The sequence below is a fragment of the Canis lupus genome, chromosome 1 (assembly GCF_003254725.2).
Source record: "Canis lupus dingo isolate Sandy chromosome 1, ASM325472v2, whole genome shotgun sequence".
Lineage (NCBI taxonomy): Eukaryota > Metazoa > Chordata > Mammalia > Carnivora > Canidae > Canis > Canis lupus.
The window spans coordinates 110986883-111013984 of record NC_064243.1 but is presented as its reverse complement, the minus strand read 5'-3'; the positions used below and the strand labels follow the sequence as shown (position 1 = coordinate 111013984).

General features: G+C 38.9%; 1 protein-coding gene and 1 non-coding gene across 6 annotated transcripts in view; both read right to left on the bottom strand.

Moving 5' to 3' along the window:
• ZNF112 (zinc finger protein 112) overlaps positions 1-24961 on the bottom strand; it is a 45913-nt gene extending 20952 nt beyond the window's left edge. Inside the window, exons 1-6 of one of the 5 annotated variants that reach the window (XM_049109444.1) lie at positions 24825-24879; positions 10492-10806; positions 7692-7848; positions 6781-7252; positions 4693-4740; positions 960-1086 (exon numbers count right to left, since the gene is read on the bottom strand). In XM_049109444.1, coding sequence (XP_048965401.1) covers positions 960-1086; positions 4693-4740; positions 6781-6933 — 328 coding nt within the window. In that variant the 5' untranslated portion in view covers positions 6934-7252; positions 7692-7848; positions 10492-10806; positions 24825-24879. Of the gene's footprint in view, positions 1-959; positions 1087-4692; positions 4741-6780; positions 7253-7691; positions 10807-24824 lie in introns of all 5 variants that reach the window. The other 4 variants (XM_049109443.1, XM_035712510.2, XM_049109446.1 and 1 more) reach the window with 4 other exon arrangements.
• LOC112645775 (U6 spliceosomal RNA) lies at positions 17029-17135 on the bottom strand. The gene has a single exon (XR_003127244.1). It is a non-coding gene; the product is annotated as a U6 spliceosomal RNA (small nuclear RNA).
• Positions 24962-27102: the final 2141 nt, after the last annotated feature.

The following is a 27102-nucleotide window of genomic DNA, read 5'->3' as shown; positions in this document are numbered from 1 at the left end:
TAGCCACACAGGTGTCCAACCATATCTACGTAGCCAAACCACAATAAAAGTGCTGGACACCAAAGCTTGTGTGAGCCTCTCTTGTTGGCAATACTCCCTGTGTACTGTGACCCATCACTGCTGGGAAGAGGTAGCGCTGCCTATGACTCCTCTGGGAGAGACAATTAGAAGATGGTGCTGGAAATCCCCTGATGCTGCCCCAAGTGCCTCTTCTCCTGGCTGATTTTAACTTGTATCATTTTCATGATTAGTGCCTTCTCAGTGCCTTCTGAGAATCCTCCTAGTGAATTGTCTTGGGGACCCCTGAGCTTACTACAATTGGTGTTGGAGTAAGAGCAGTCTTGGGGACTCCCAAACTCTGCATATACACTGAAGTCTTTAGAGATAAGGGCCATGGTGTATGTAAATTACTCTCAAATGGTTCACAAAAAATATTAGGAATATACATATGTTTTCATATATATACACAAATATACATGGAGAAAGAAAGAATGTGTATGTAAGTAAAAATATTAATGGGGTAAAATGCTACTACTATAGGTGAATCCATGTAAAAGCTATTGAGGTGTTCTTATTCTTTACTTTTGCAAATATTTTGCAAATATTTTGTAAGTTATTGCAAATATTTTGTAAGTATTTGTAAGTTTACAAATACACTGTTAATGCAAAAAACAAAATACCTCTGCAAAATCAAGTTAATAAAACAGTTATTGTTACTAGCACCCTAAAAAGAAAGCTGGAGCAACTCACTAAATTGACTTCCTGACAAGTGATGGGGCTGGACCACAATTTGCCCAGTTACATAGTTGGAAGGATAGAAACATCTTATCTGTGTTGTACAGGGATTATGAGGACTCTTATTTGCCCAAGCTCAGGGGATGATTTCAAGAGTCTTGGAGCTTAAACACCTCAGACATTCCAGGGGGCTGACATGTAATCACTAAGTGCTTGGTCCTCACCCACAGAGACCAGGTTCCTGAAATTCTCCAGCATCACATCTCGGTACAGCTTCCTCTGGGTGGAGTCCAGCAGCCCGAGCTCCTCTTCACTGAAGACCACAGCCACATCCTTAAACATCACTGGCTCCTACAACACCAAGCACACACAGAATGCTTTTGAAAGAAAGGCAGCACTAAGAAAGTGTCAAGGACGGGAAGCAGTTCTAGAATTTGGGAGACCCAATCAAAGTAGCTACCTTCTACTTGCCTTCTATACCACTCATTCCATCTACCAAAAGGACTGCAAGAAAAGAAATCCTTGCACATTATTTTAGTGCCAAACAAACAAACAAACCAACAAACTGATAGCTGCTTGTTGTTAGCATTCCTAGAGGTAAGTTCCTGGAATTCTGCTGCTTCATGAGCTACTAATATTTTAAATTTTATTAAAAACGTCATTTGCAAAAAAAAACCAAAAAAACGTCATTTGCCCCCAGCAAAGCTTCAGATCTAGTAGTGTGTGATGGATTCTCTGTTCTCTCTTTTACATACACACATACATTCCACTTATTAAATGTGCCAAACTTATAGGCTATTGATCACCCCTGCTGTTGAAGTATGTAGTTCATCCTCTATGCCCCATCCAGAATGCATAGCGTTTACGGTGTTTTGTGGGCACAGCTCTAGAGCCTGACCACCTGTATTCACACTGGAATGCTCTGCCTCGTGCTAGCTAAGTGACCTTGGATAAGTTCTTCATTTTCTCCTCTGCACGCTGCTACCTATACCATAGGGTACTGATAATAACATGAGTGACTATAGGCAAAGCACTCTGGAGCGGTGCCTGGCACAGAGTACCCAATAAATGTTAGCTATTATGATTATTATTGTGATCATGTCTGTCTTCCCACTACAGCGCTATGTAAGTAAGTCAATGATTTAGGATTATGATTAACTCACCCAAATAATGTTCAGTTACTTAGTTTTAGATTATCTATCATAAATGATGTCACAAAAAAAATCCTGTCACACAGACCCTGGAGTATCTCCTTAAAATAAATTCTAAAAGTAGAAATGGTAATGCTAAGTGACAACCTTTAGCATTTTGAATTCGTGATAGGTGTTTCCTCCAAAAAAGATTTTTCCAGCTTATTCTTCTTCCAAGTATAAATCCCTAAACCACTATACTCTGGCCAACACCGGATATGAATACTTAAAAAAAATCTCTGATAATCTCAGAAGTAAAAAAACAGTTATTTAGAAAAATTTTCAAAAAAAAAACAAAAAAAAAAAAAAAAAGAAAAATTTTCATAGTTGATTAGTAATGAAGACCATTCCCTTTTCATGTATTTGCTGGTCATCTCTTGTTCTTGTTGTATTCAAAATATTCATTTTGGAGACATTAAGTCCTTTTCTTCCAAATACGTTGCAAATATTTTTCATTCTATTTGGTCATTTGTCTCCTTTTATTATAGGGAAATGCAAATGTTTTCTTTTTTTAAAGAATTTTATTATTCATGAGAGACATGGAGAGAGAGGCAAAGATATAGGCAGAGGTAGAAGCAGACTCCCTGCGGGGAGCCTGATGTGGGACTCAATCCCAGGACCCTGGGATCACGACCTACACCAAAAGCAAACGCTCAACCACTGAGCCACCCAGGTATCCTGGGAAATGTAAGTGTTTTGTATAAAGACCTGTCCAATGCTGTATTTGTTCTGGCTGGAGCTCCAAATGTCACAACCTCAGGCCTTGGTCTCTGAATGAAAACTCTGGTTTGGTTTTGGATTTTGTTTTGCTTCTCTTTCCTCCAGTTAACCTCTTTCCTGATACTCTTTATCCAGAAGGGAAACAGAGTTAGCTAGACACTTGTCTGCTGAAGGAACTTGAACAGGACTAAAACTTCCATGAACCTCTTACCTTCATGTTAACAGTGCAGATTATTCTAACTCTCCCTTGGAGCAGTGAATAAAGTGACAGATGGAAAGTGCTTGCATGTCCTACAGCATAACTACAATTTTTTAACAAAGGCCTGCATTGCTCTAATAAAAGAAATTAATACATGAAGGGTCAAACACACAGAAGTACAGAAACATACACAGATACACACAAAGAAAGCTTCTGGGAAAAAAAAAATCTAGCTCTCTTTGTGTGAACACATCCCACAATTTTTTTCTGAGTTCAGCTTCAGTAAGATCCTGTTACATAAAACCATCTTTTAGGTATTCTTTTTATAAAGTACCTGAGCCATCATTTAGGAGAAAAAAAAGGTTTTTTCTTTTGTTTTGTTTTTTGTTTTTTGTTTTTTTCAGTTTTGAGTACCTACAACAAATTGTTAGAATTCTCTCAGAATTGCTTTTTGTGGGTACCTGGATGCTCAGTCAGTTGAGCATCCAATTCTTGGTTTGGGCTCAGGTCATGATCTCAGGGTTTTGGGATTGAGCCCCATGTCGGGGGGGGGGGGGGGTCCACACTCAGCAGGGAGTCTGCTTGAGATATTCTCTCTCTCTCTCTTTCTCTCTCTCTCTCCTTCTGCCCACCCCCACCCTCCACTCTTTCTCTCAAATAAATAAATACATCTTTTTAAAAATTGCTTTTAAATAAAGGTTGTAGGTAGTAAAAACTGATACTTCTGCATAAAATTGTGAGAATCATCAAAAACAAAATTTGTAAATGGGGAATAGTTAAAGATGGAGGGGTACAGCAGCTCACTGAAATATTAGACGACAAAAATTAAGTGCTGTAATTTAAATGAAAACAGTTCAAAATTATATCTATTATTGCATATAATAATGCATATAAAATGACTATGGAAAAACAAGAAATTCATAAGCACAGTAACATATGGACTTTTTCATTTTTTAAATTTCTTTTTTTTAAAGATTTTATATTTAAATAATCTTATACCCAACGTGGGGCTTGAACTCATAACCCTGAGATCAAGTGACATGCTCCACTGACTGAGCCAGCCAGGCATCCCTATTTAAAAACTTTCACTGGGTATTATACTATATGTCGGCAAATTGAATTTAAATAAAATTTAAAAAAATTGGGATCCCTGGGTGGCACAGCGGTTTGGCGCCTGCCTTTGGCCCAGGGCGCGATCCTGGAGACGCGGGATCGAATCCCACATCGGGCTCCGGGTGCATGGAGCCTGCTTCTCCCTCTGCCTGTGTCTCTGCCTCTCTCTCTGTGACTATCATAAATAAATAAAAATTAAAAAAAATTAAAAAAATAAAATAATAAAAAATTTCTCTTCTCTTTTACATTATTTTTAGTAAAAATAAAAGGACAGTAAGACAAAAACTGAAAGGAAAAAGTTTTTTAAAAAGAACAAAGAGCATGGCATATAAATGGCATTAAACATCTGCTATAATTCTTTATTCTTGGCAAGGAAGAGAAAGAAACATATCCGCCTGAGAAGTGAAATAAAACATTCAGTGACAGAAATAAAAATCCAGCTCACTGTGATCCCTGGGTGGCTCAGTGGTTTAGCACCTGCCCTCAGTCCAGGGTGTGATCCTGGGGTCCTGGGATTGAGTCCCGCATCAGGCTCCCTGCATGGAGCCTGCTTCTCCCTCTGCCTCTCTCTCTCTCTTTCTCTTGCTTTTTGTGGGTACCTGGGTGCTCAGTCAGTTGAGCATCCAACTCTTGGTTTGGGCTCAGGTCATGATCTCACGGTTTTGGGATTGAGCCCCATGTCATGTCTCTCATGCATAAATAAATAAAATCTTAAAAAAAAAAAATCCAGCTCACCTGGAACTTGATCATTTTCTCCTCCTTTTCCCAGGGAAAGGCCAAGACCTGAGAAAGCAAAACAAAGCAGTAAGAAAGAAGCCATGAGAGAAAGTGAAATGTATCTTTATGCAAAATAGAAAAAAGTGTCCCTTGCCCGAGCAGATACAGCCACACACCCCTTGGCAGGCAGAGCATGAGCTGTATTCCAGCTACCATGAGGTTATCCTGGCAGGGTGCCCACATGCATAGGACAGTCTGAGTGATACTCAGCACTCCTCACATACCTCTCTGCTCCTAAGAACTCACTGACACTGGAAAATGTGGAAACAGAGAGGCAGTGGAATGTACTGGTTAAAAGTGGACTCTGGGCATAGAATTCAGTTTCAAAACCTGGCACTGTTGTGTACTGGCTGTACATTTGCTCTATATTGGCATTGCTACAGAAAACATATGTAATATACATAGGACATATAATATATAAGGTAGCACACAAAATATATAATATATACATATATTTAACCATGGTTAATTTAGTAACCTCTCTAGACTTCATTTGTGTAATCTGAAGCATTAGGACCATAATACAGCCAACATTATCAGACTGCTATTAGGATTACATGTGACTAACAGAAAACTGTTGTAATTATACCAACGTTTTCTATTATAACAGAAAATCAGACACTATTCTCCATTATAAAACTGTCCTTGTAAATCTGTCTTGTAAGACATCTTGGCAACAAAGACGACTTCTTACACTTCTTACTTAATACTCTGTTGCCCCAGTAATAATACTTGTTTAGACTTGTTTAGAGACCACCCCTCTGAAAAGTTTAATGACTGATATTCTTTTTTTTTTAATTAACTTCTTAATTTTATTAGTTATTTTTGAGTATAGTTGGCACATATGTTACATTAGTTTCAGGTATTCTACAAGTTTATACATTGCTCTGTGTTCCCCACAAGGGTAGCTACCATCTGTCCCCATATTCTTCTTGAAGCCAGAAGAGGCTCAGATAGCACATTCCTCTTCCCACAGGGATATAATGAAAGATTAAAGAAGCCAGTGATGCCACTATATTTCTTATATCTATGGAAAGCACTGGCTCAGTGCTTGATGCTTGTGAGGACTTGGGGACCAGGAGTTGAATTTCTTTTTTCTTTTTTTTCGGAGTTGAATTTCTTGGGCAAGATTATTTATTGTTTTCAATAGGTATTTACTGTGATTTACTGTTTTCAAATAACTTCAAGATCATTTGTGGAAGAGAAAGAACTTAAAAAAAGGGCTGGCCGTAGGCTGTGAATAAGATTGAACCTTTTCATACTATCTGACAGAGAGGTTTTCTGCCCCTCCAGTAGGGTACCCATCTGCTTGCTTCCAGGTCCCTGCCCACATACACCACAGCTGAAGAATCCACAGAATGTACACATAATTACCAAGAACAAGCATTGACTTGGCTTTGTAGTTAGCAGTGAAAGAGTTGTTTTCTTCCACTTACCCAATATTTATAGATCACCTTCTAAAAGGGATATAGTGCCCAGGTCTCTAATTGCTCACACCTAACTGTGGGAGATCGATTAGTAAATTAGCTATTACACACTGAAGATGCCAGAGTAGAGTTTAAACAGGGTCCTTTGGGGGAACATGGAAAGGGTCCCCAAACCTAGACTGGATAAGGGAGAGAGTTAGATGGGCTCAATGAAGAAAATGAGGCCCAATGTTAGCCCTGGAGGAGACAGAGCCGTATTAGCCACTCTAAGTTCAACAGGGTACTCAAACAGAGGGTGCCTGGGGCAAAGAAGCAGCTGAAAAGGTGGTGAGAAGAACCAAATCACATGCTTTAGAGAAAGTTGCCTCATGTAATCTTTACAACTCAAAGGATTGAGACAATTTTTACTGTTGAGACTACTGAAGCATTGAGTTGGGTTGTTTGTTTGTTATGAGAACACTAGGGTTTATTAAGCTGTGCCTTAGTACAGGCACTGGGGCTTGCCCAAGATGCTCTTGATGTATAAAGCTCAGATGTTCTGCCTATTTTTCTTGAGCAATGATACACAGAAATCATCTGTCATCTTCATGTGGCCAATGGCTACTGCCAGACACAGCACCTTCTTCAGCTGGAATTCGATTGTAGACTTCACTTCACCCCCTTTAGCCACCATGTTCTCATTGCGGGTCAGAAAGGAAGGGAACTTGCCAGCCTTATTCAGGCTTGGGCCCAGAATTTGTGGGATCTGCTCGATCAGAGATTCTGAAGCCATAAAGACATCATATTTCTTGACTAATTTTTACTTTTGGTGAGTCTTCAGTGCCTCAATGCCCATATGGGAAATATCCACAGCCTTGGCCTCATCACAGTACTGCTGGTTCCCTAAATCACACATGGAGAATTTGCAGCAGGGCGTGACTTAAGCCTGATGGTGCCTGAGAAGCATTTGTCCGAGACGCACAGCTCTGCAGTCTCCAAAAACTTCCAGTGCTTATGCTGGTTGCCATTCAGGACTTCCCACATCTCTTGATACGGGGTGTTGCAGGAGACTTCGCTGTTCATGCTGCCATGTGTTGCAGTAACTGGAAAAGCTGAAGCATTGAGATTTTAAGTTATTTACTCATGATTATCCATTTAGTCAGCAGAGCAGCCAGCATTATCATCCCTGAATCCATGTTCTTAATTACTAGGATGGTGATTCTCAATCTACCAGCCCACTGGTTATTGCTGGGAAGTTAATTTTAAAAATGAAGCAATATCAAACCAATGCCCAGGCCCCGGTTCAGGGTCTATAAATTGGTACCAGTGGAGCAAGCGTTTTCCTGAAAATGAAACCATTCCCCTCGGGTTGACTACAGTTTGCAGAGAGGCTTGCAAACATAGATTTTGAAATGAATAGAGGCAGTTTGCAAGCTGAGCCTATGCAATCAACCATTATTCAGCCTCTCAATGAGCATAGGGAATGACTCGAGAACACATAAGCAAGGAGCAGAGCAGGGCCTGGAACTCAGGCCCTGATTCCCAACTCACCACAGCTCCCTATTATAAGGTGCTCCAGGAGTTGTGTCTAAGCACTGTGAGTTGTGCATGTTTCTTCGGGCACATACTCGGCATGAATGCAGTCTTCCAGCTTAGACTTGTCTGATCAGGTTTATCAAGCAACAAGAATCACTAATCATCCAAGGGACTTAAGAATTCAGAACATAAATATAAAGCAATTCATGTTAAATAGGCATTTAAACACTTGTCATTCCACAGAAAATTTTTTTTTTAATATTTTGTAAAGAGTAAAAGTCTGATTCTGTTCCTTTCTTGGTTAAAATATGTGCATGGCTGCCCAGTGCCTTTAGTATAAAGTCTAGATTCTTAGGAAGCCACCCATAGAGGAATCTTCCATGTCTGTTCTCCCTTGTAAACTCCAGCTATGTAAATCACTTGATCTCACAGGAAAGCTTCCAGGATCTTTTTTTTTTTTTTTTTTTTTAAGCTTCTAGGATTTTATATGTGAAGAGAGAATTTACAAAAATGAGCTATGGGTAGTAGTTTGCCTACCTGAGTCCTAGATCCTCTTGGCTTTTTACACTCAACTTCATGTCCCCTGTTCTAGGATACCTTTTAACAGGCTTTACTATAGCCATATCAACTCCTAAAACCTACTTTGCCAGTCTAATGGAAGCAGAATGTTTGGGCCAAGAGCCTAGGCTATAGAATTAGGCTGCGAAACTTCAATCAAGATTCTGCCGCTTACTGGCAGGGTAAACTTTACACGTTAATTAACCTCTTGATGCTTCTATTTCTTCATCTGTAAAATGAAGATAGAAGTAGAGTTATTATGAGGAATAAATGAGTTAATGCATCCAAGTGTTAGAAAGTCAGTGTAGTTCATAAGCACTCAACAAATGTTAGCTGTTATTACCTTGCTGTCACCATGAAATAAATATAGAAGCCACACATAAGCTCTAGTTTGCTTAATTTCTAAGCGTATTTATTTTAGGTCCGTAATTATCAATAGGTGTATATCACCCTTTGATCATTCTGTAAAAAGTGGGTGGCTTCAGCATCCTATCCAATCTGATTGATAAAGAACAAGAAATATTTATATTGTTTGTTCCTTTCCATTTTCAGAAAATTTAATACAACCTCACTGAGCTGAAGGTCCCCCTTCCTTGATGTCTGTTGGAAAGCTACACCAACCACAAACAGGTATTGAATAACTCCTCTCTGCCAATACCTATATTTGGCAATAAGCACACTGAAAACTTGATATAGTCCCTACTACATAGAAACCTGCAACTGAGTGGGAGAGCAGAAACACCAGTGAACTCAAAGACAGGTCAGCAGAAATGATCAAAATTAAAGCTCATGAAAATCATATGCATTCTATTTATTTCATGGTGTTTTCTGAAAATGCTAATAGTATTGTTCAGGTCTTTTGTATTCTTACTGAACAAGTCTGCTTGTCCTATCAGTTACTGAGAAGTGTGCTGAAATCTCCATACAAAATTGTGGATTTCTCCATTTCTTCTTTTGGTTTTGACCAGTTTTCTTCGTGTAGTTTGAAGCTATGATATTTTGTGAATACATATTTAGGATTGTTATATCTACTTGGTGAACTGACCCTTGATGTAAATGTCCCTCTTTATTCCTGGTAATAGTCCTTGGTCTGAGGTCTACTTTGTCTTTTATTACTACAGCCATTCCAGTTTTCTTTTGATTGGTATTTCCATGGCATACCTTTTTTTGGGTAATTCCTTTAACTTTTAACCTATCTATGTCTTTACATGTAAAGTAGGCTATTTAAAACATTATATACCTGGTTCTTGTTTTTTATCCAATTTTATAATCTCTTTAATTAATGTATTTAGGCCATTAGCACTTAATGTAATTTTTTATATGGTTGGATTTAAGTCTACCATTTTTTCCCCATTTTTCCTCCCTAATTTTCTTCTTCAGTTACTCATTTTCTCCCTTCTTTGGGGTTATTTGAAAAAAAAAAAAAAAAAAAAAGGGATCCCTGGGTGGCGCAGCGGTTTGGCGCCTGCCTTTGGCCCAGGGCGCGATCCTGGAGACCCAGGATCGAATCCCATGTCGGGCTCCCAGTGCATGGAACCTGCTTCTCCCTCTGCCTGTGTCTCTGCCTCTCTCTCTCTCTCTCTCTGTGACTATCATAAATAAATAAATTAATTAAAAAAAAAAAAGAAAAAAAAAGATTTTAGGATTCCAATCATTTTATCTATTAACCTCTGGCTATAGCTCTTGGGATCTTTTTCCTTTAGGGTTGCACTATACACATCTAGTCTTTCACAGTGCACTTAGTTTTACTGTTTTACCACTTCCAGTAAACTGCAAAACCCTTATCATCAAGTATTTCCCTTAACCCTCCCCCCGGATGTAATAGTTGTTGTATTACTCTATATACCATACTCTAGCCAAAGAAAGTTCTAATTTTCACTTTAAACAGTCATGTAGATTTTTAAAAGGAGAAAAATCATATTTTATATTTATCAAAAAACTTATTTCTGTTACTCTTTCTTCAATGTCTTAAGTTCCTAGTTTCCATTTGGTATCATTTCTATTCAGCCTAAAGAACCTCTTTTAGCACTTATTTTTTTAGCACAGATGGGACATTTTCCCCTTCATCCACAGAAGTAACTTTCACTGGATATATAATTTTGAGATGGCAATTCCTTTATTTAAGCACTTTAAAAATGTTGTTCCATCTTCTAGCCTCCATAATTTTTCCTGAGAAATCTGTAGATATTTGAATCATCATTCTGTCACATATAATGTACTATTTTCTCTAGCTGTAGTCAAGAATTTTTACCTGTACCTTTCAGAACTTTATGATGTATCCAGAAGTGATTCTGAGCTTCTTGTATTTGGTATTTGGTATTCACCAAGCTTCCTGAATCTGTAAATGTATCTCACCAAATTTGGGGAGTTTTCAGCCAGTACTTCCACACAAATATTCCTCTCCTCTTCTCCTGAGACTCTAATGACATGATTATGAGAATTGATATTGTCCCACAAGGCTTTAATTCTTTGCTCTTTTTGTCAATATTTTTTCCTCTCTTGCTCAGATTGAAGTATTTATATTCTTTTATCTTCAAGTTCGTGGATTCTTTGCTTTGTCATCTCCAGTCTGCTATTGAGACCATCAAACAAATTTTTAAATTTCATATACTACATTTTCCATAAAAATTAATTTGATAAGAATTTGAAATCTTATAAAGTATTTTCTCAAACTACAATAGAAATAAACTAGAGATGAATAACAAAAAGATGTCTAGACAACCTCCATTTGGAAATTAAACAGCATACTTCTAAGCAACCAAAAGGCCAAAGTCACAAAAGAAACTAGAACATACTTTGAATGGAATCAAAATGAAAAAAGAACATATCAAAATGTGTAAAATACAGGTAAAGCAAATGTTATAGAGAAATGTATTCATGTGTTAGGAAAGAAGAGTCTTAAATCAATTTAAGCTAACTAGGAAAGGGCAAATAAACTACACCTAAAGTAAATAGAAAAAAAGGAAAAAATAAAAAAGTGGATAGAAATCAATAAATCCCTTAAACATAAGACATAAACAAATGTAACTGAAAACATAAGAACACTAGAGAAAATAAAAAGTTTAGCTAAATGTGGCCACTATACAGCCCCGCTGCTTGTTTTTGTTTAGGCTATGAGCTAACACTGGTTTTTTACCATACTTAGTGATGGACTAACACTGATATTTTTTAATGGTTGGAAAAACTTTATCATTATTTTATGGCATGTGTAATTGATCAAATGGTATTATTCCACAAATTCTATAAGTTTTACTGGAACAAAGCCATGTTCATCTCTTTAAGTCTATTTCTGGCTGCTTTCATACTACAGCAGCAGTTGTATAGCTGTAACAGAGACTGTACTGCCACTCTCATTTCTTTGTACTGTTACTAAGCACAATTCAAATCACTATGACTCAGTTATGAATTACCAGCACCTCAAATACCATGTGTGTATTGTTGTACACAACCTTTTGTTTTTTTTTTTACAAGTACATACTCATCCTGTCAAAACAAGAAGAGAAAAGTAGACTTTAAATGTTGCACTTCTAAGGCACATTGGAAGTGAAATATTTTGTTACTAAATTAGATGACAAAGCCTTTTCCTTATTATGCAGTGACAACATCGCTATGCTAAAAAAAAAAACATGTCAAGCATTTATCACAAGTATCCTCAATTTATGGTAAAGGAGTGGTCAGAGAAACTAGAAAATTTAAAATAAAATGTCTCATCAGAAAAATAAATAAATTAAATAAATAAATAAATAAATAAATAAATAAATAAATAAAATGTCTCATCAGAGCAGAATTTCTTCACAAAAAACAGGTAATGAAAATGAAGCTACAACCAAAGTAAGTTTAGGACATTCAGCTTCTATTTCTGACCTAAGCAAAGAAAGGTAATTTACCAATGATGAGTTAAATAAATCTTGTTTGATTATAGCAGCCAAAGAAATGTGTCCAGAGAAAACAAATTTGTTTAAGATTATTAGACTTGGGGCAAGAATAGTCCTTGAAGAGTTGAAAACAATTGAAACATTATAGTCAATTAAAATACAAAGAATATGGGATCCCTGGGTGGCGCAGTGGTTTGGCGCCTGCCTTTGGCCCAGGGCGCGATCCTGGAGACCCGGGATCGAATCCCACATCGGGCTTCCGGTGCATGGAGCCTGCTTCTTCCTCTGCCTGTGTCTCTGCCTCTCTCTCTCTCTGTGACTATCATTAAAAAAAAAAAAAAAAAAAAGAATGGATAAGATTAAAAAAAAAATAAAATAAAATACAAAGAATACGGCAGCCCAGGTGGCTCAGCAGTTTAGTGCCGCCTTCCGCCCAGGGCCTGATCCTGGAGACCTGGGGAGTTCCAGGTCAGGCTCCCTGCATGGAGCCTGCTTCTCCCTCTGCCTGTGTCTCTGCCTCTCTCTCTCTCTCTCTCTCTCTCTCTCTGTCTCTCATGAATAAATAAATAAATAAAATCTTTAAAAAAATATATTGTCTCCTGAAACTTTCTTAAAAAAATAAAATACAAAGAATATGATTCAATGAATTTTATTTCACTCTTGATAATTCCACATATATTAATGACATTCCTCAGTAGTTGTTCATTCAAGGAATCAATGCCAAGTTTAAAGTGACTAAATAATTAGCCTCTAGGAATAGTCTTGTGGAACAATTACAGGTAAAAATATTTTTAAAGTTGAAAAAAATCCTAATTCAGTAAATCCTGAAGTGTAAGGAGCTAGGATGTGTTAAAACTGATTACAAATTTTTAAAGCTTATACAAATGTGTGTAAGCCTATGGTTATTTATTTTGTTATTCAAAGCACATACTTTGCAGAAAATACTGTAATCTATTATGTGCTACAGAACCAGCAGTGTCAACAGTAAACTTCATTCAGTCTCACAGACTTAACCATCATCAGTTTAATGAATTTTGTCAGAAACAGAAACTAAATATCCTAACTCGCCTTACCATACAGCAGTTCAATGGCTGAACAGCAGTAAAGTTTTATTGTGACTTTTTTTTTTTAATTTTTATTTATTTATGATAGTTACAGAGAGAGAGAGAGGGAGGCAGAGACACAGGCAGAGGGAGAAGCAGGCTCCATGCACCAGGAGCCCGATGTGGGATTCGATCCCGGGTCTCCGGGATCACGCCCTGGGCCAAAGGCAGGCGCCAAACTGCTGCGCCACCCAGGGATTCCCTTATTGTGACTTTTTAAAAAATCTCAGAACTGGGACTAAAATATTTCTAAATGAGAAAAATTTACCTCAATCATGCTGAATGGCTTTAGAAACTAGCTTTAGCTACAGACTTGATGATGTTTCTTAAATTCAAGCTAAAAGTAGAAGTATGGTAGTACTGGGATGCCTGGGTGGCTCAGCGGTTTAGCGCCTGCCTTTGGCTTGGAGTGTGATCCTGGGGTTCCCAGGGTGGAGTCCCATGTTGGGCTCCCTGCGTGGACTCTGCTTCTCCCTCTGCCTGTGTCTCTGCCTCTCTCATGAATAAATAAATAAAATCTTTTTAAAAAATTAATAAAACTGTATCCCAAAAAGAAAAAAACAATGAATTTTACCATACAATAATTGTTTTTTAAAAATCCATTTCCCCATCTGTAAAGTAGGGGTAATAGATTTGTTATGAGAAATAAATCAATACACGTAAACTATTGGAAACATTGCCTCCAGTCATAAGAGTCTAAAAATATTTGCTATTATTATTTTTTATATTTCACGCATTTTCCTAATTCTCTACAAAATGCAATATATAGTCATTTCTATAATCAGAATATGAACTACAAATTTCTTTCTAGGATTTAGCCTATTTTAAAGTATAGTTGACATAGTAATTTCAGGTATGACACAATGATTTGACAATTCTATATGTTATGCAGTTCTCCCTGTGATTAGTTACCATCTGTCACCACACAAAATTAGTGCAGTATTATTGACTCTATTCTGTACTCTTCATCCCCATGACTTACTTATTTTATAGCAGGAAGTTTGTACCTCTTAATTCTCTTCATCTATTTCACCCATTGCACCCACTTCCTCCCCTCTGGCAACCACCAATTTAGTTTGTTCATTGTATTTACAAGTCTGTTTCTGTTTTGTTGTTATTGTTGTTTGCTTTGGTTTTCTAGATTCCACATATAGGTAAATCATATGGTGCTGTCTTTCTCTGACTTATTTCACTTAGAACTATAAATATAATTTTAGATAAAATACAATTATACCTCAGACAACTGAAAATATCATCAAAAACTGAAAGCTCATTGACATAGCTTTTTTTTTTTTTTTTTTTTTTGACATAGCTTTTATGGCCATCTACAAAAGTCTAAAACATGACTTCTCAACCTGATACCAAACACAGTCAGAACTAAGGCAACAGATTGAAATCTAAATTTAAATTCCAGTTCAGGGGCAGCCCCTGTGGCGCAGCGGTTTAGCACTGCCTGCAGCCCAGTGCGTGATCCTGAAGACCGGGGATCGAGTCCCACGTTGGGCTCCTTGCATGGAGCCTGCTTCTCCCTCTGCCTGTGTCTTTGCCTCTCTCTCTCTAGCTGTGTCTCTATGAATAAATAAATAAAATCTTTAATAAAAATTAAAAAAAAATCCCAGTTCAGCCTCTTATGTATGTGAACCCAGGATAAATTACTTATGCTGACTCTGTCTCCCTTCTCTCATCTTTAACATGGGACTAACAATATCTACTGGACCCTAAGGAACTCTTGAAGATTGAATATGTTAACTCATATAAAACTCCTACAATATTTAGCACTGAATGTTTATTTTATTTTATTTATTTTATTTATTTATGATAGTCACAGAGAGAGAGAGAGAGAGGCAGAGACATAGGCAGAGGGAGAAGCAGGCTCCATGCACTGGGAGCCCGACGTGGGATTCGATCCCGGGTCTCCAGGATTGCGCCCTGGGCCAAAGGCAGGCGCTAAACCACTGTGCCACCCAAGGATCCCAGCACTGAATGTTTAAATATAATAGTTAGGAGACAGGATGATGGTGCCAGAGTAAGAGTACTCTAGGCTTGCCTTGTCCCACAAATATAACTCGGTAACTATCAAATCATCCTAAATATCCCAGAAATCAGCCTGAAGACTGACAGAACAAACCCTACTAAATAGAAAGAAGAGGCGACAAGAATTCTTCAATACAAAATATGGAGATGTGGTTTAGAGAAGAAATGAATCCTGGCTGCTTTGGAGGGGTGGAAGCCATGCTCACAGAGAAGAGTGAGAGAGAGGAACACACAGGGGAAAGTGCAAGGAGAACATTTCCCTATTGCCATTGGCTTGGAAAGTAAGAGGGGCTGAATTTTGTAAGTTCTTACAAACAGTGGGACTTAAAGCTTGTTTTTTGGTGGGGATTTTTTCTTTTTTTTTTTTTGCATTTTTTTGTTTTTGTTTTTGTTTTTTTTTTGCATTGCATTTTTTAATTGCATGCGTAGGTTTAAATCAATGGAGAAAGCAACTTCCAAAAGTTGCACTAGCAGGGAAATATTCCATCAGACATTTGCATAGTAAACCTTCTTAGTTTTAAAAAAGGTTCCTGATCTTTACTTGAACTGTACATGAGGAAAAGGAGCCCCCTCATGTAGGAGTTCTCTCTGCTTGCAGAAGCAAACTGAAGGACCTAAAATTGGAGGCAAGCCTGGGATGTCAGGAAGGGGGGTAAAGAAATAATAAAGGGCCATTCATAAACTTCATGTCTAAGACATTTATCCAATGATCCTTACATAAGAATTTTAGGGCAAACTACTGCCCTTAAGATAAAGGTACAACCTCAAAAGCTATGATACTGGATTATAGTAATATATGAGTACCTTGGATTCCTGGACAACAAAAATAATACTTGGGGTGACCTATAAGGTTTGAACAAATACTTTAGAGGAACTCCCCTAGAACAGTACAACCTCTACTATGAAAGCCTGGAGTTTTAAAGGTCAGCAGGCTTGGCTGAGATACACAAGTGGCACTGTGCTACTCTTGAAGGAAAGGCAGGTAAACAACCTGGGGGCATACAATATGAAAATAGTCATCTGAAGAGCACCTGGGCACACAGTGAGATTATTTGCTCTTCTCAGAGCATGTCCTTGAGAGGCAGCATTCACAGAGACACCTCTGTGGGAACAAAGGAGCTGACTGGCACCATTTCCCTCCACCACCCCTCAGCATAAACACAGAGCCAGTGGGAAGCAGTGCAGTGCTGACACTCATTGCTTACATCAAGCCCCACCCTGCTGCGCTCCAGCAGAAGGCCTTTCTCAGTCACATCTATCTGTCCCAGCGTGGCAGGCCCCTCCCCCTGAACACAACACAAAACCCTGCCACACCACGTCTCCTGACCAGAGAGTTTTACATGGCCTCATTTCTGGTAGAGGTGGTGGAAAGTCTCATTTCACAAGCAGATAGAGCACTCCTAGATATAATTCACCCCATTCAGGTCAGGGACCAATCACTGTCCACAGTAGGCAAGGAGAGCATCTGCAGACAACTGGCCTGAAGGACAGAGCAGCCAGACACAACAGCAGAGTGCTTGCAGCACACACGGGAGATGCTCCCTAAAGTGCCAGGCCCTGGACACTACATGACCTCTCTTGGTAAGGCCATTACTTTTGGGAGCAAAGACATAACTGGCTTTTTAACATAGAGAAAGAAGCAGGCTGAGGCTTCGACAAAATGAGAAGACAAGAATTTATACCAAATGAAAGGATAAGACAAGACCACAGCCAGAGATTTAAGCAACTAAGATGTCTGATGGAGAATTTATTTTTATTTTTTATTTTTTTTATTTTTTTTTTTTAAATATGGAACGCTTCACGAATTTGCATGTCATCCTTGCGCAGGGGCCATGCTAATCTTCTCTGTATCGTTCCAATTTTAGTATATGTGCTGCCGAAGCGAGCACTCTGATGGAGAATTTAAAGCAACAATCATACTCAGGACACTCACTGGACCTGAGAAAGAATGGAGACATCATTGAGACCCTTAACACACAGATAAAAGGCTTAAAAAAAGAATCAGAGATGAAGAGTGCAATAAACAAGATTAAAAACATATTTGATGCAGGGCACCTGGATGGCTCAGTGGTTGAGCATCTGCCTTTGGCTCAGGTTATGATCTCAAGTTCCTGGGATTGAGTCCCACACCAGGCTTCCTGCAGGGAACCTGCTTATCCCTCTGCCTATGTCTCTCTGTGTCTCTCATGAATAAATAAATAAAATCTTAACAAAAATGACTTGATGTAATAAACAACAGGCTAGATGAAGAAGAACAAATCAATGACCTAGAAGACAAAATAATGGAAAGCAATGAAGCTACACAAAACAGAGAAAGAATTACACAAAATGAGGATAGATTTAGGGAACTTGATGATTCCATCAAATGTAGTAACATTCATATTATAGAAGTACCAGAAGAAGAAGAGAGAAAAGGGGGCTGAAAATTTATTTGAAGAAGTAATAGCTGAGGGACGCCTGATCAGCTCAGTCAGTTAAACATCTGCCTTCACATGCCTTTGGGTCATGATCCCACGGTCCTGGGACTGGATCCTGCATTGGGCTCATCAGGGAGCCTACTTCTCCTTCTGTCTGCTGCTTCCCCTTCTTGTGCTCTCTCTCTCTGGCAAATAAGTAAATAAAATCTTAAAAACAAAGAAGAAAGAAGAAGAAAGAAAGAAAGAGAGAGAGGGAGGGAGGGAGGGAGGGAGGGAGGGAGGGAGGGAGGGAGGAAGGAAGGAAGGAAGGAAGGAAGGAAGGAAGGAAGAAAGAAAGAAAGAAAGAAAGAAAGAAAGAAAGAAAGAAAGAAAGAAAAAGAAAAGCTGAAACGTTCTTAATCTGGAGAAGAAAACAGACATTCAGATCCAGCAGGCACAGAGAACTCCCATCAAAATCACCAAAAGTAGGCCAACACCAAGACATATTATAATTAAATTTACAAAATACAGTGATAAAGAAAAAATTCTAAAAGCAGCAAAACAAAAGGAGTCAGTAACTTACGAGGGAAAACCCATAAGGCTAGCAAGAGATTTCTCTACAGAAACTGCAAGCCAAAAGACAGAAGCATGATATATTCAAATGCTCAATGGGAAAAATCTGCAGCCAAGAATACTCTACCCAGCAAGGCTATCAATCAGAATAGAAGGAGACATAAAGAGTTCCCCCAGACAAGTAAAAACTAAAGGAGTCTGTGGTCATAAAATTTCTGCAAGAAATTTTGAATGGAAAGGAGAGACCAGAGTCACAGTACGAATGTAGGAAAAACAATGGCAATAAAAACGAGTATTTCTGTAAAAAGTAAGTCAAGGAACTCACAGACACAAAAAGATATATAATAACATATACCAAAAACATGGGGAAAGAGAAAAGAATGGGTTCAAATTTAACCATCAAGTTAATATAGACTGCTATATGCAGAAAAGGCTATATGCAAACCTAATGGTAATCATATATCAAAAACCACTAAAAAACAAAACCCCTCCAAAACCACTGATAAACATGCAAAGAATAAGGAAAGAGCTGCCCAGGTAGCTCAGTGGTTTAGCGCTGCCTTCAGCCCAGGGTGTGATCCTGGAGACCCAGGATCGAGTCCCACGTTGGGCTCCCTGCATGGAGCCTGCTTCTCCCTCTGCCTGTGTCTCTGCCCCTCTCTCTCCGTGCCTCTCATGAATAAATAAATAAAATCTTAAAAATAAAATAAAATAAAATCTTCTTTAAAAAAAAAAAGAATAAGGGCGATCCCTGGGTGGCTCAGCAGTTTCACGCCTGCCTTTGGCCCAGGGCACGGTCCTGGACTCCCAGGATTGAGTCCTGCATCGGGCTCCCAGCATGGAGCCTGCTTCTCCCTCTGCCTGTGTCTCTGCCTCTCTCTCTCTCTCTCTCTAAGTCTATCATGAATAAATAAATAAAACCTTTAAAAAAAAAAGAATAAGGAGAAAGAAATCTAAATATATCACTAAGGAAAATAAGCAAACCATAAAAGAGAGAGACAAGAAAGGATTAGAGAAAATCTCTAGAAAACAACCACAAAACAAGTAATAAAATGGCAATAAATACATATATATCAATAATTACTTTGAATGTAAATGGACTAAACACTCCAATAGAAAAACATAGTGTGTCAAAATGGATTTAAAAAAAAAAAAAAGACCTCATCTACACGCTGCCTAAAGGAGACTCATTTTAGACCTAATGACACTTGTAGATTGAAAGTGAAGGGATGAGAAACATTTACCATGCAAATAGATGTCAAAAGGAAGCCAGAATAGCAGTATGTATATCAGAGAAACTAGACTTTAAAACAAAGACTGTAACAAGAGACAAAGAAGGGCACTATATAATAAAGGACACAATCCAACAAAAAGATATAACAATTGCCCAACATGGAAGCATCCAAATATATAAAACAATTAATAATAAAGGAACTAGTTGATAGCAATACAATAATAGTAGGGGACTTTAACACCCCACTTACGTCAATGGACAGATCACCTAAACAGAAAATCATCAAGGAAACATGACTTGAATGACATGCTGGATCAGATGGACTTAACAGATATATTCAGAACATTCCATCCTAAAAAAGTAGAATATGTATTCTTTACAAGTGTACATGGAATATTCTCCAGAATAGACTACATATTAGGTCACAAATCAGCCCTCAACAAATACAAATAATTTGAGATCAAACCATGTATATTTTCTACACATATTTCTACACTATGAAATTTGAAGTCAACCACAAGAAAAAATCTGGAATAATCACAAATACATGTAGATTAAATAATATGCTATGCAACAATGAATAGGTCAACCAAGAAATACAGAAGAAATTTAAAAATACATGGAAACAAATAAAAATGAAAACATGATGGTCTAAAATCTTTAGGATGTATCAAAAGCGGTCTTAAGAGGGAAGCAAATAGCAATGCAGACCTACCTCAGGAAGCAAGAAACATCTCTAATAAATAACCTAACCTTACATCTAAAGGAGCTAGAAAAAGAATAAACAAAACTTAAAGCCAAAAGAAGGAAGGAAATAATAAATATAAGAACAGAAATGATACAAAAACTAAAAAAACAATAGAACAAACCAATGAAATAGGAATTGATTCTTCAAAAAAATTAATAAAATTGATAAACCTCCATCCAGACTTTTCAAAAAGAAAAGAGAAGGGACTCATGTAAATAAAATTACAAACAAGAGCAGAGAAATAACAACCAACACCACAGAAATACAAATAATTATGAGAATATTATGAAAAAGTATATGCCAGGCAGCCTGGATGGCTCAACAGTTGAGCACACCTTTAGCCCAGGGTGTGATCCTGGAGACCCAGGATTGAGACCCACGTTGGGCTCTCTGCATGGAACCTGCTTCTCCCTCTGCCTGTGTCTCTGCCTGCCTCTTTCTCTTTCTCTTTCTCTCTCTCTCTCTCTCTCTGTCATGAATAAATAAATAAAATCTTAAAAAAAAAAAAGTATATGCCAACAAACTGGAAACCTGGAAGAAATAGATAAGTCCTAGAAACATCTAAAATGCCAAAACAGAAACAGGAAGAAATAGAAAACTTGAACAGACCAATAATTAGCAAAGAAATGGAATCAGTAATCAAAAATTACCTGACAAACAAAAGCCCAGGGCCAGATGGCTTCACAGGATAATTCTACCAAACATTTAAAGACTTAATACCTATTCTTCTCAAACTATTCCAAGAAAACAGAAAAGGAAGGAAAACTTCCAAACTCTTCTACAAAGCCAGTATTCCCTTGATTCCAAAACCAAAGAACCCACTAAAAAGAATAATTACAGGCCAATATACCTGATGAACATGGATGCAAAAATTCTCATAAAAATACTAGCAGATAAAAACCAATAGTACATTAAAAGAATCATTCACCATGATCAAGTGGGACTTCTTTCTGGGCTGCAAGGGCGGTACAATATTTGCAAATTAACCAATGTGATATACCACATCAATAAATGAAAAGAACCATATGATCCTTTCAATGGATGCAGAAAAAGCATTTGACAACATACAACACCCATTCACAATAAAAATCCTCCACCAAAGAGGGACAGAGGGAACATACCTCAACATAATAAAGGTCATATAAAAAAAAAACCACACCTGATATCATCCTCAATGGGGAAAACCTGAGAGCTTTTCCTCTATGGTCAGGAACAAGACAGGGGTGTCTACTTTCACCACTGCTATTTAACAAAGTACTGGCAGCAATTTGACAACAAAAAAAAATAAAGGCATCCACATTGGCAAGGAAGAAGTCTAACTTTCACTGTTCACAGATGACATGATACTCTAGAAAACCCACAAGACTCCACCAAAAAATTTCTAGAAGAGATGCACAAATTCAATAATGTTACAGGATTCAAAAATCAATGTACAGAAATCTGTTGCATTCCATATAACAATAATAAAGCAGCAGAAAAAGAAATCAAGGAATCAATTCCTTTTACAATTGCACATTAAAATCTTATGGTTTTAAGATACCTAGGAATAAATTCAAAGAGGTGCAAAACCTCTGCTTTGAAACTAGGAAAAACCTGATGACAGAAATTGAAGAGGAAACAAAGAAATGTTAAGACATTCCATGCTCATTGAGCAGCCCTGGTAGCTCAGTGGTTTAGCGCTGCCTTCAGTCCAGGGCATGATCCCGGGGACCCAGGATTGAGTCCCACATCAGGCTTCCTGCATGGAGTCTGCTTCTCCCCCTGCCTGTGTCTCTGCCTCTCTCTCTCTCTCTCTCTCTCTCTCTCTGTGTCTCATGAATAAACAAATAAATAATCTTAATAATAAAAAAAAAGGACATTCCATGCTCATGGACAGGAAAAACAAACATTGTTAAAATGTCTATACTACCCAAAAACAGTCTACTCATTTAATGCAATCCCTATCAAAATACCAACATTTTTCACAGAGCTAGAACAAATCCTAAAATCTGTACGAAAACATAAAAATTCCCAAAAAGAAAACAAAGCTGGAGGCACCACAATTCTGGACTTCAAGTTATATTACAAAGCTGCAGACATCAAGATAGTATGGTATTGGCACACACACACAAAAAAACTCCACATAGATCAATGGAACACAACAGAAAACCCAGTATTGGACCCACAACTATATGGTCAATTAATCTTAGAGAAAGCAGGAAAGTATATCCAACGGGAAAAAGACTGTCTTTTGAACAAATGATGTTGGGAAAACTGGACAGCACACACGAAAGAATGAAATTGGACCACTTTCTTACACTGTACACAAAAGTAAACCCAAAAATGGATGAAAGACCTTTAGGTGAGACAGGAAACCATCAAAATCCTAGAAGAGAACACAAGCAGCAGCCTCTAACACTGGCCATAGCAACTTCTTTCTAGATACATCTCCTGAGGCAAGGGAAACAAGACAAAAATAAACTATCGGGACTACATCAAAATAAAAATCTGCACAGTGAAGGAAAGAATCAACAAAACTAAAAGGCAACTTTTGGAATGGCAGAAGATATTTGCAAATGACATATCTGATAAAGGGTTAGTATCCAAATAGAGAAAGAACTTACACAAATCAACACCCAAATAAACAATAATACAATTTAAAAATGGGCAGAAGACACGAACAGATCTGTCTCCAAAGAAGACATCCAGATAGGGCGCACCGTGGCTCAGTGTTTGAGCATCTGCCTCCAGCTCAGGTTGTGATCCCAGGGTCCTGGGATTGAGTCCACATGAGGCTCCCTGCAGGGACCCTGCTTCTCCCTCTGCCTGTGACTCTACCTCTCTGTGTCTCTCATGAATAAATAAATTAAATATATATTAAAAAAAAGACATCCAGATGGCTAGCAGACACATGAATAGATGCTCAATATTAATTATCCTCAGGGAAATGCAAATCGAAACTACAATGAGCTATCACCTAACATCTGTCAGAATGACTAAAACCAACAACACAAGAAATAATTTTGGCGAGGATATGGAGAAAGGGGAACCCTCTTACACTGCTGGTGGGAATGTAGATTGGTGCAGCCAATGTGGAAAAAGTATGGAGGTTCTTCAGAAACTTAAAAATAGAACTACCTATGACCCAGCAATTACACTAGCTGGTATTTATCCAAAGGACACAGAAATACTGATTCAAAGGGGCACATGCACCCCGATGTTCATAGCAGCATTATCTACAATACCCAAATTATGGAAACAGCCCAAGTGTCCACCGATTGATGAATGGATAAAGAAGATGTGGTATATATACACAATGGAATATTACTCGGCCATCAAAAAAGAATGAAATCTTGCCATTTGCAACAATGTGGATGGAGCCAGAGTATGATGCTATGTGAAATAAGTCATTCAAAGAAAGACAAATGCCATATGATTTCCCTCATGTGGAATTAAAGAAACAAAACAAAGGAACAAAAGGAAAAGAGAAGCAAACCAAGAAACAGAGTCTCAGCTATATAGAACAAACTGATGGTTACCAGAATGGAGGTTGGTGGAGGAATGGGTGGAATAGGAGACGGGGATTAAGGAGTGCACTTGTGATGAGCACCGGGTGATGTATGAAAGTGTTGGATCACTATATTGTACACCTGAGACCAATACTACAGTCTATGTTAACTAACTGGAATTTAAACAAAAGCTTTAAAAAAAAACACACATAAATATAATCATGATTATTCTTGCTCAAGTACTCCCCTATCCGTTCCTGCATGTATTCAACAAAAGTCAGGGCATCTTTGTGGCAGAAGAATGTATAGAGGAGTAAAGGAAATATCTTCTCGTCTGACAGGAGATAACCTAAGAAGAAAAAGAATGCTAAGTCCTACTCAGGAAAGGCTCTGCTTCCAGGAGCCAAAGTGTCATTCCCTCCTCCCACACGGCCTTTCTCAAGGAATCCAGGCTGGGGAAGGAAAGGAGGCTGAGAGAAATCACAACTTCATTAGAACCCGCGCATAAATCACAGTGGACATCGCAGACAACACCCAGGAATGACCCTCTACAAAAACTTAAATTTAGATTTAAAAAAAAAAAAAATTAGGTATCTAGGTGCAGCCTCACTTCCTCCAGGGATCAGAGAAGGGCCAGGGACACTGCAGCAAGAGCTCTGACCACCCCATCCCAGGTTCACCGATGCTGATTTCAGGGAACTAAAATTTAAAAGGACTGCTATCAAGGGACCTCAGTCTTTCACTTCTGCATCCTCGTTGAACTCTCAAAATAACTCTATTAGGTAGACACTAATATCAACTTCAAGAAGAGGAAGGAGGCAGAGACGCGAAGAAATTCTCCGAATGTTAATGGAGCTGGGAAGCGGCAGCACTGGCTGGTGGTCGCGGAAGGGCCGGGAGGTGCAGATCCCAGGAGACCCTCACTCCTGGCGACGTGGGAACCTGGCCCGGGGCCTGAGCCGGGGATGCACCCGCCGCCCGGGACTGCACGGAGCCCATTCAAAGGAAACACAAACCCCGTCCTCCGCCACAGGCGGGTTCTCTTCCCCGGATCGAGGGCCTGGTCACCACGGGCCCAACGGAAAGTGAGGCCAGGTCAGCGCGGCCGCGGGGAGGGCGCCCGGGGAGGGAGGGCTCACCTTTCGCAGAGGAATGAAGGCCGCGGCCTCGCGTACCTGGAGCGGAAGCGAGTCTACCCACAGAGACCTCCTGGACTACGCTTCCCAGAATTCCCGACAGGAGCCGGGAGGTCGTCTTGGCGTCCTGCAGCGGAAGTGTTCCCGGACTACACTTCCCAGAATTCCCAGGCCGCCTCGTCGCCTTCCTGTGACGGAAGTGCGGGCTGTCGCAGGGAGAGCATGGGTCCTTGTTAACAGCGTGCGGTTCTGGCGTGAATTCCGGAGCCTGGAAATGCTGCCCAATGTACAGAACTTTTACAGACTGCTGTTATTTTCTCCAGCCAGCCACACGTTCAGAGCTTGTTTCTGGATCCTGATGCGTCTGACCTTGTGGACTACAAATCCCGGCATGTCCTGCGGAGGGGCCTCTTCCTCAGGGCTCCCCTCTCTTTGAGATAGTATTTGGATAGTCTGAATTAATTCTATGCTGTTAGTGGAGCTTGGCCGCCGTCCCTTACGTCGTTTTCTTGAATTTTTTTCTTCCAAACATGACGAAAACTATCACAAGAAACTTAACCAAAGCAAACTATCTACCTATTCTAGGAAACTACCTCAAAGAGATTAGAGAACCTTGAAATATAAGAAAGAGGAAAGGGAAGGAAGGGAGGGAGGGAGGAAGGAAGGAAGGAAGGAAGGAAGGAAGGAAGGAAGGAAGGAAGGAAGGAAGGAAGGAAGGAAGGAAGGAAGGAAGGAAGGAAGGAAGGAAAGGAGGGAGGGAGGGAGGAAGGGAGGGAAGGAAGGAAGACGTTATGAAAAGGAAGCCATGTGGGGGATTGGAGGAGGCAGCGGAATTCAGATTTCTTTCTTTTTTTAAAGATTTTATTTATTAATTCATGAGAGACACAGAGAGAAGCAGAGACATAGAGAGCCAAGCAGGCTCCCTGCTGGAGCCTGATGCAGGACTCGATCCCAGGACCCTAGGATTATGACTTGAGTCAAAGGCGAACGTTCAACCACTGAGCCATCCAGGCGCCCCAGAATTCAGATATTATAAGGAAATTGTGCTGACCTGTATTCAGTACTGAATTTGACAAATATAGAGTCTAAATCTTACTCTGACCGGATTGCCTTTTTTTATTCTATAGGCACACGCATGCATCTAAAACTGTCCATGCTACCTACCCTGAGCTGTTCATCCCAAGATCCACAAGAATGGACGTGGATGCCAAGAATTCATAAGAATCAGATGCAACCATTGATCAGGACTTAAAGCAGAAGCAACAAATGTTTCCCACATTTCCTTGGCTCTAATTGCTGATTATGAAACCTGAGTCATAAGGCAAATGGAAGCAACTGTATTGATAGATATAAAACACTGTAATATGGGAAGGAATTAAGACCTTTACAAGATCTTAAGTTTTTTCTTTAGCTTTTTAAAAAAAGATTTTATTTCTTTATTCATGAGAGACACAGAGAGAGAAAGGCAGAGCCATCAGCAGAGGGAGAAGCAGGCTTCCTGCAAGGATCCCAATGTAGGACTTGATCCTGGATCCTGGGATCACGTCCTGAGCCGAAGGCAGACACTCAACTGCTGAGCCACCCAGGTGTTCCCTTCTTTGAGCTTTTAATATCACATCACTTATTTTTCTCCTCCTCTTGATATAAAAACTGTAAATTGTCTTATGGAGGATGTGACTCAAGGAGGACAGAGGATGAGGTAATGACTTAATCCAGAAAATTAGCAGAAAGGGAAAAAAAGAGAAGAGCAAGTTTAATTTCCCAGTTTCCTCCTGAAGAAGAAATCTAAATTGTTTTCCTTTATGCTGGTACATTAATTGTATTTGATATTATGTGTCTTGAATCTCTTGTAATCTAGAACAATTTCCTTTTCCCTTTTTTTGTTTGCCCTTGACCTGCTGAAATAACTAGCTCAGTAGTCATGTAGGATTGCTCACATTCTGGATTTATCTGATGGCTCTTCTGGAATCTGTTTTCCTGAAATGACAATTTTTTCATTAAACTGTAAGGTAAAGCCTAGATTTTTAACATAATAAGTACAATGTGGTGTTGAAAATAGCAGAACAAGATCCAATACAATGTCCAGCTGAAACTACTCAAATGCTGGGCAAGTATTCTCACTGAGGAGTGAAAGAAAAATGACCTAACAGCTGTTGATACAAAGTGAAGAAATCTTTTACAATCTCTACAGGTAAGAAAGAGAGTTTTATTTAAGCCCAAGTTAGTACAGCTGTTCAGGAAACATGTTCTTTACAGGGGAAAAAGTGTTGTGGAGAATGAA